The sequence below is a fragment of the Papaver somniferum genome, chromosome 5 (genome assembly GCF_003573695.1).
Source record: "Papaver somniferum cultivar HN1 chromosome 5, ASM357369v1, whole genome shotgun sequence".
Classification (NCBI taxonomy): Eukaryota; Viridiplantae; Streptophyta; class Magnoliopsida; order Ranunculales; family Papaveraceae; genus Papaver; species Papaver somniferum.
The window spans coordinates 209,743,060-209,753,060 of NC_039362.1; the positions used below are offsets into that span (position 1 = coordinate 209,743,060).

Below are 10,001 nucleotides of genomic sequence, written 5' to 3' on the forward strand. Positions count from 1 at the left end.
GAACTTATCAAGCTCTAGAGTAAAACTGAACTAGTCACGTCTAGGTTTAGACCGGCACGACCAGCAGACTGACTAGTCGAGGCCTTCGACAAAACTAGTCGGCTTAGGCATGGACTAACGGTGATCTAGAACAAAGTCAATCTAGTCGAGGCCTAAAGCCGAACTATCCTGATTGACTCGAGTCCATCTGATACGACCCATTTATCACTAACAAGTCAGAGTAATTTTAAACAGTTTGAGCAAATATTAATATATCCGTGAACAGTGTTGGCCTTAAGGCAAAGTTGATGAAGGGTATCAAAATCTTATTAGGCTAACCCCTATGGGCTAGATTGGAGTGCTAAATTGGCCAAAAAGTGTTGCAATTCAAGAAAAAAGTGTTGGAAAAAAGTTAACAGTGATAGTTGATAGTTCTCTCACCTAGCAAGTGCTCACAGTCCAACTATCATCGAGATTGAAACACTGAACCGTTCAGCGCTCAAAAAGTGACATAAACGCCGAACCATTCGGCGCTCTATATATTTTACTAATTTTTGAGAAAAAATGTGGTGGAGAGAGAAGAAAAAGAGGGAGAGAGAAAGGGAAAAAAGAGGGAGAACGTGATGGAGGGAGGAAAAAAAGGGGGAGAGAGAGGAAAAATGTGGAGAGAGAGATAATTATTAGTTTTTAAAAAAATAAAATTATGTAGAGCCGAACCATTCGTCGTTGAGCGCTGTTTTATTCAGCGTTTCGCTGCTAGATTAGCAATACCGTAGGATTTAGGAGGTTGCCCAGGCTGACGTGGATGACCAATCTAACAACTAGATATCTATCTCATAGGACTAAGCCTTAGAGTGGGAGTGTTAAATAATATGATATTCTCTAACTTAGTTTTTTTTTCTTTTTTTTTTTAAATTCGGCAGCGACTTGGAAATTTAAAATTAAAAAGCTACAAATGACTACCTGTAACGTGGACCGATGCAAAGCCTGACTCTATTCAGTACCCCTAATACAGTTGTGCTAGACACAACAATTTTTCACTTCGTTTTTCACCGAAAGGGGTCGAACGGATACCACCTTGCGTACACTGCATTGGGATAGAGATGCCGCAGAAGTGGGACCCATCAATTGTGTCTACTAGTGTAAACTTCCGTGAAAAACCGAAGTAAATCTAGACTTTTCGCCCCTAATATATGTTGGTGTTTACGAAATCAAAACTAGTCATAAAAAGTCAAGGTGACCAAACTTGTGGCACAAAAAACCCCTCAAATGTTGGGGTTCATTAAAATTCCATCTTAAACTAAATTGATACAAAACCCCAAATTTTAAAAAATAGATACAAAAACTCCAAATTTCAAAATTAGTTTCATCAAAAATTTATGATGAAATCAAAAATTGGTTTCGTCAAATTCTACGAGGTTTCATCAAATTTTATGATGAAACCAAATTTTGGTTTCATCAAAATTTTGTTTTTTGGGATTTTTGTGTTACTTTTGTTTTGACGGGTTTTTTATAGATGGATAGTGACACCTTTACGATTATAACTCGCGGACCGACAAATTACAATTATTATATGTTAGCTACAGTAAAAAAATACCGCAACTTCTGTATGGACTTAATCGTAGACAAACACTCATAATTTCCTATACTCGGTTACTTTAGTTTTCTTATCTTAATGAAAGCAGAAAAAAAAGTCAACCTTCACCCAGAGTCAACGGACGTAGGTTGACTTGGTCATGGGGCAATATTTTTGAAAGTTGATTTGGGCATCATCGACCGGACCAGGGCCGGCCCTGTCCGTGAATAGTAAGACAATCACTTGCCGAGCATGAATTCTAAATTATAGTTATGTATTTTTCTTTTCTTTTCCTTTAAAGGAGAAATGTTAGATTTTATTAAAAACAGGAAATACAAATCATTTTTTCTGTTTTCTGTAATGGTAGAAAACATCATATAGCTACACAAGTCAAAAGATCAAAATTCAGGGAATTAAAAAACAATGTTATTTTTTTTTCCAAATTACCCAAATTACAGTATAGAAGGTCAATTTTCAAATAGGCTTCTTTTTTTTTAATACAATTTTCAAATAGGCTTCCGTTTCTTTCAAATTCTATTCTGAATCCAGCTTGTAAAATGGGTTTTTACCAATTCTAGAAAGACCAAGGAGGCAAGAAGCCAAGAAATACCACAACTGTATAACAAATTAACACATCAAACCCAACCCCACTGACCTAGTCCAAGCCACCATCCCCCACCCACCACCACCACCACCCCCCACTGAATCCAGGTGCTATAAATAAGGCAGAACTTGGAAAAATTACCCACTTGCTACTGCATTCTCCAAAAGCCATGCTCATCATTAATTTACAAGGTTCTTAAAAAAAAGCAGTCCAGGAAACCAGAAACTCACCAGACAGAATCCAGTATAAACATGGGAATTTCGCATAGTGATCATCGTATAGGGATTTGTAGAGACAAATCCAAGTGCTGCATCCAATGCCATATTATCTTCTTCCACTGTGATGTCACGTCTTCGTGATATCAAAGGTCCTCCTAGTCTTTCATCTATAGATTCATATGATAACAGCAACTAATTACCAACCGTGGAGACATAAAGAAGATGAACAACTAGAAAAAATTAACTTCACTTAAATGTTGGGAAATTACCTTGATTCTTCACTGCCTTTTTCCCCCAGCTTCTCGCTGAACGATTCATTGTAGATGCTCGACCTTTAAATATTGGAAACTTACCTTGATTCTTCATTGCCATTTTCCCCCAGCATCTTGCAGAACAATTAGTTGTGGATGCTTGACTGCAATTGGCTTCGAATGCAGATTCTTTTTCACATCCATTTTGCTCAAATATTTGCACTTGTAACCAATTCTCATCAACATATTTAAAAACACAAATGTCTTAATCACTCATAAAGTTATCAATCACAAAGTCTTGCCATCCTTTTTCAAAGTAACAGCCATCACCCGTCTCAAGTAAGCGTACTCTCCAAACTTTTCCACTTGGACCACGTAAAGAAAATATTCCAGGAATTTCACATGTTAACTGTTCCAAGAATTCTACAGGGATTTTCTGCAAAAATAAATTGCATTTGCCACATTAAGAAAGTTCTGTAACTAAAATTCATACATCAATCTTAAAAAGCAGTCACAAAAGCCCCATCTGATTGAAATTTCATGTAGTAAACTAATTCACCCAATAACTTTAAGCAAACAAAGTTAGACTGCATATAACAAACCAAGCATTGTTTCTGATTAGACTGCATATGACATACCCTTACAAAAAAAAAGCATTGTTTCATTTCATATAACAAACCAAGCTCATTCACTACCTTTCATTGTGAAAAAAAAAGACAGCACTTTCAGCAATAACAGTTAAAGACAAAGATGATTTTAAAACTCAACTCACAAACCAAGATTCTTTCTGAAAAAACAAATTGCATTTTCCATGTTAAGGAAGTACTATAACTAAGATTCATACATCTGAATGATCAGGTGGAAGACCAACTATTCTGTAATTCTGGCTTTACCACAAATGATTGCTATCAGTGAATGTGCAGGCAACAGTCAGCTCCAATCTCTATTTCTCCATGATGCATCTGGGTTAGTCATATTCCTACTAAAGTGCAAATTCTTACTTCGTCAGCTGTTCAAAATGCAATCCCAACTGTGGATAATCTAAGAAAAGAGGACGTGAATCACTTCAACCAACCGTTGCCTGTGCAACTCAGTGGAAGGAGTTGATCATGTTTTTATAAGGTGCAGGGCATCAAGGTATTATGTACTTTGTTGCAGATTATGATCCCCAAATGGTATCACAGACACCAGTTGGTAGCTTGGTCTGAGCCAAATGAGAAAAAAGCTAGATTTTTTGGAGGCTAATAATATCCCTGAAATGAATTGCAGACTGGGGGGCTATGGGCTTTTCTCTGTTCTAAGCTAGCAGAGTGTTTCTGGAGAAACAGGGCCAGATTGTATTCAATTTTTATTTGCAATAAAATTTTAACATATTCTCATGAAAAAAAACTAAGATTCATACATCAATCTCAAAGAAAAGTATCATTCCACAGTTTCTTAAAGAAAAGATATGTTGCTTACCATTTTGTTGAAGCTTTCAGGGGAGAAAAAGATCTTGAAGAACTCGGGAACTCTTCTAGTTACTGATGAAGATCTCATCTTCTTCACCATCTCTTTGCTGTTGATTACACAAAATCACTATGAAAAAAAAAACACTTCACCACTTCCTTTTCAAAACAAAACAAAAAATGGGGTCTCTTTTTTGCTCTACGTACACCCTTTTGCTTGCTGTGAAGAAGAAAATAATAAATACATAAATCGCAGGATGAAAACCAATCATAATTCCCTAACGGCTCGTTTGGTTGGGAGAATTGGAAACCAAATAGTTTGCAGTTAAGTTGAAGTGATGTTAGTCAGAAAATTTATGCTGCGACACAACAAAACGGTTTCTTGATTAACTGAAGGAGATTTCAAATAGTTGTTAGAACCGAATGGAAATGCGAGAATGATCTGATGTAGTGTATATCCTGTTTCACTGGTTCAAAACCTTCACAAGTACGCTTTCATTTTCGCCTGGAAACTGAAAACTGATACCGCAAGACATAAGAGCTTTTAGTCCACCTTGACAATGTGTTCAAATTGTGCAAACATACTCAGCTAGCGACTCTATACAGACAATAACAAGATCACAACACATTCTCCTGAAGCAACACATGACTCTTCAACAAACAAACCTAAAGACACAACTTATCTATATTAATCATCCTGCCAGTGAACAACCTGAGTGGTGCCAAGAAGACCGTTCATCAACTGCTTATTAACTCATTTAAAGATGATTTTCTATAAATCTACTTGATATGCTCATTGAAAAAAGCATACAAGAACCCCATGATTCTGCTTGAGCTACACTCCTTGCTGGTATAAAGCTCCCCATTCCGAATCAGCCTGTTAATACCCGTGACAATGTGTTCAAATTGTAATTAAGCGTCGATGTTGATTTTATAACACCCAAAAGGAGCAACAGTCTAATGCAAAACTGGAACTCTATGTACCTGCAGAGACAGGTTAGTAGAGTGAAATAGTAGCTAAATGATGCAAGTGACGGTAATTGTTAAATAACTAAATACGATGTCAGAAATTGAAACATGCGCCCCAACATGGACAAACAAAATAATGGACTAACAAACAGGACCAAAGCCCAAATAGGCTTAATGGTCCCCGTATCAATATATCATAAGAGTACCACAGGTTTTATTCTTGTCGGAAACTAGCATGATGAATATGAACTCAAATGGATTTTTAACGGCAACAACGTACGTGATAGAGAACGTATAAATAAATACATACCCATTAAGTTTGTAGATCCACAACTATGCTTTTCTTATTACTGGAATTCTTGTCAGCTTTGTTTCCATAAGAAATGGCAGCACCCCAAATTCATAATATGATATAGGAACACATAAATGAGAACTAAGGGAGAGCAACTGTGATCTTCTAGTCAACATGTTGTACTGTAAAATGTATTCGCCACTCTGCAAGAACATAATATTCCTGTCTATTGGACTAACACCTAAAGGTTTCATGTTCTTTATCCTGGTGCTGTTCCACTCATAACCTTCTAACACTTCATTCAGTGTAATCTTATAAACTTCTTTCCAATACCATTGTTCACCGCAATCATCCTTTTCCTCTAGCAACCAAACACCAACATCCATCTTCTTATTTTCGACTCTAATGTAAAAGATAAACCCTTCCGACTCGGCAAGAGATGATAGAGTAGCACCGAGTCACCGACTGATCCATGGTCCTTTTCTTCGTACTTCGGCATGCCAATCAGCATACATTCACCACTACCACCTACATTATTCTTGAGATCATAAACTAAAATCTTATTTGTTTCTACAATCCAATACAAGCGTTCATTTTGATCACTAACTACTTTCTTTGTGTTTTCATACAGCATAGTGATTTTATCCGAGCGCAAAACCTTACGATTTTTCCAACAACCTGTACTCGAAGAAGAAATTTTAAGATAAAATTTCTTAGTGGGTACAGTAATTTCTGGTATACGAACCACCTTGAAACCACTAGGACTAGTGTTCCAGGTGGACGAGGACGATTCACATACCAAAGCGCGAGATTCATGCTCATCATCATCATATATCGAACCGGGTATTGGAATCCAATCTCTGGTGAGTGGGTTACAAATGAAATAGTAGTATGGCGGGTCGCCACCCCAGAGAGGAAGTGGATAACGACACAGAAGCAAACCATTGCTAGAACCTAAAATACATAGTCCTTCTTGCATGTTTTCCAGAAGGAAGTTAAAAGAAAACCCATAACGGATATAAGCTTGATCAGACATGAAATAATCAGAAGAATCCGTATTGCTTGAAAATAGCATCGGAACAAATTGATAACGAATACGAGGTAGACGAACAAAGCGAATCTTATAAAAGAAAGTGCATAGATTCAATTTCCTGGTACAAAAATTACTGCTAGAGATTAGAGAATACCATTGTTTAGAAATAAGCTTCAGCTGAAAGATCCGTTTTAGAGGGAGATGAGTGAATATCTCAAACCATATATCTTCTGAGAGATAATCCATGACATTGATTTCCTTTGTATACTCCTCTGAAACATAATCTACCTCATTGATTTTTATTTCTACATTGTTTTTTAGCTCTTGGTTTCTTCTTCGACTTTCTCTTTGAAGAAAGTCCCACCAATACCATCGTTGTAAAAGGTTAAAAAAAAAATCTTCGAAATATAACCAGACACAATGAAATCCACCTCGTACTTGTATAGGATTAGTTGAAGATGCTAATGCACGAAAAATCAGGTGGTTTGGTTGAGATATGAGAGAGTAATCGAAGAAATTCGATTTGCAGGATTAGGGTGGGTGTTCTTTCTGTTTTAGGAATTGGGGAAGAAAAATGAGCGGGTGGCATAGGGCAAAATAGAATTCTACCACCAAGGACCTATGTAGCCGTGTATACGGACCAATGTTTTTATAATCGGACCGGATGTCGAACCAGTAAAACCACTGGGTCAGGGTCAATTGGTTTAACCAGTGGTTCAACGAGTATCATTGAATCACAAACTTACCATAAGGATTGTCCTACAATTCCCGCATATCAGGAAGTGTAACATGACCAACCATTTAGCTCCCCATATTCAGAAACGTACGATCAAAAATGGCGAAACCATCTTAATTTCAATTGGAGGAATGGTCCTTCATCTAGTAATCTTTATGTGCTACATCATAAGAATACTCTTGAGGATACGTTATAAACTTTTATGCAGGGAAAAATACAGATAAATCAATTGTTATGAAGACTTTAGATGAGTTGAAAACTGACATAGTTAGAATTGAATCACGTCTCTATGTTAGGGAGAAAGGGACATTGCCTGCCCAAAATCAACCTAACCCCAAAGGCAAATTTGAAGTTAAAAAATCTAACTTGGAGCAAGCTAATTTTGTTACGATTCTTATAAGTGGTAAGGTGATTGAGACTCCGGTGAAGGTGAACGAACCTGAGAAGTCACAATGATACTCAAAATGAACATCTGAAATTGATAAGAAAATGCATGCTCAATTTCCTCATCGTTTATTGTCTACTAAACAATTGGCTGACAATAAGGATATCCTTAATGTTTTTCAGCAGGTAAAGATCAACATACCTCTCTTGAGTGTGATTAAGCAATTTCCAGCTTACACCAAGTTCTTAAAGGATCTATGCACGGTCAAGAGGAAGCACAATGTGCATAAAAGGGCATAAAAGCATAAAATGGCATTTCTCACGAAACAGGTAAGTTCTATTCTTAAACACAACACTCCTCACAAATATAAATATATGGGATGCCCTACTATTTCTTGTACAATAGGGGATTTCATGATCAAACAAGCACTTCTGGATTTGGGAGCTTATGTAAACCTCTTACCGTTCTCGGTTTATGAGCAGTTGGGCATAGGTGAATTAAAACCCACCTCAGCCACTCTACAACTTGCAGACAGATCTGTTAAAGTACCGAGAGGGGTAATTGAGAATGTTTTAATTCAAATCGATAATTTTTACTATCCGGTGGATTTTATCGTTTTGGATACTCAACCTGTAGCTACTGCTAGTAAACAAATACTTGTCATCTTCGGTCGTCATTTTCTTGCAACTGCAAATACCTTGATTAATTGTCGAACTAGAATAATGAATATGTCATTTGGAAATATGACTATTGAGTTTAATATATTTGATGCATGTAAAAATGCAGGTAGTAGAGATGATATTCATGAAGTTAATATGATTAAAACATGTGTGCAGGAAAAAACATCTCATTTAGAAGCTAAAGTTCCTTTAGAAGCTTGTCTTCCTAATATACGGGATTTCGATGAGGATGGATACATTGAAGAATTTAATTCTTTATTGAATTCATCCATGTTGCTGGAAATGGATAAGTGGAAGTCTAGATTTGAGTCACTTCAAATAAGTAAGGCCGAACATTGTCTCCGTTCGTAGAGTTCCAAAGCCTTACTTTAATCCCCTTCCTAGTGAACTGAATAATGTTTTAGGCCAAAATGAAAATGTTCCAGATTTTATACCATATGAACTTAATGAGGAAAAGGAAACAATGCACTCACATGTTCTTAGGAAGCATATAAGTGCCGCAGGATGGAGTATTGCAGACATGGAAGGAATTGATCCTAATACTTGCGCACGTAGGAAGTCACAGCTCAATGAGCTTCATGAGATCATAAATGAGGGTGATACAGACTGCAAATGTAAAATGAGATCTTTCCAGGTAAGCATGCTATTACGGAAATAGTTGAACCAATTCTTTGCTATGATTCTCATTTGCACCAGTTTTCAGGTAAGCTTAAGTCACGATGGAAAGACCCGTTTAATGTTAAAAATGAATTTCATAATGGTACTATTCACATTTAAAATCTTAATGACAACAATATCTTCAAGGTTAATATGCATCTTTTAGAACCAGCTTTGGAACTTGTTTTTGACCATTGCCACATTGGGGACAATGTAGAGATTAGGTTGAGGGTGGGGTAAATCCATGTTTTTCTGTTACTTTGTTTGCATATTCATACTTTACCATTTCTTTGTTTGCATGTATGTTCTAATTCTTTAATTAAAAAAATGCATGATAAGATCGACTGTTGAGCGGTCTTTCTACACCATTGTTTAGTGGTTCTGTCTATCAATTTAGAGGACATTCCTAATCCACTGTTTAGTGGATCTGTCTTGCTGTTTAGCAGACATTCATATCCAACTGTTTAACGGATATTTTTTTATCTATTTACTGTGGAGCGAATATATCTCGTATTTGTCTGCTGCGGAACGGATTTCATTTCGTTTTCGAGTATTTTTATTTTTATTTTGCTCGAAGACTAGCAAATTGTTGGTTGGGGGTGGTGCTTTTTCTCATTTGATGACATAGTCAACCATGTTCACAGTACTTTTTAGGCCATTATTGACATGTTAATTCCATGCTTTGAGCTAATATTAAGCAAAGTGCTTCAACAATCATATGTTGAGTTGTTTCAGATAGCAAAAATGGGTTAACAGTAGGATGCAAGTGTAGACACGTGGCTGGGATCATGTTTGCTATGGACCAAGGTTGAACCCGCAATAAACAAGGGAATTATACGTCTTGCAAACAAGTGTTGTTGCATTTTGGAAGGGATTTATGGTTAATCTACTACAAGCAAGTGGGACCACTGTTACAAAGATAAAACCTTCTGATGTTTTTTATGAATCAAAACCTGATTTGGTCGAGAACAAGTCTAGGGTTTTACGGAGCAGAAAATTTAGGAGAAAATACAATCGAATCAAAGTGAAGTATTCACCGAAGCTTAACCAAATTTCAGTAGTTGAATATGTGTTCTCATGCGGATAACTTGAGAGTCAACTAATAAATCATGCTCAACTGTTTCTACACCTCGTCGAAGTTTAAATCCCCAAGTCAGTTAGAGATAATCTTGT

At 36.6% G+C, this 10,001-nt stretch overlaps 1 protein-coding gene across 1 annotated transcript; it reads right to left on the reverse strand.

The window, feature by feature from the left end:
* Positions 1-1,962: 1,962 nt before the first annotated feature.
* On the reverse strand, positions 1,963-6,966 carry LOC113284496. Its single transcript, XM_026533989.1, has 4 exons — positions 5,356-6,966; positions 4,090-5,060; positions 2,647-3,064; positions 1,963-2,544 (listed from the first exon to the last, which is right to left on the reverse strand). Exon 1 carries the CDS (start codon positions 6,614-6,616, stop codon positions 5,699-5,701), a length of 918 nt encoding a protein of 305 aa, XP_026389774.1. The 5' UTR covers positions 6,617-6,966; the 3' UTR covers positions 1,963-2,544; positions 2,647-3,064; positions 4,090-5,060; positions 5,356-5,698.
* Positions 6,967-10,001: the final 3,035 nt, after the last annotated feature.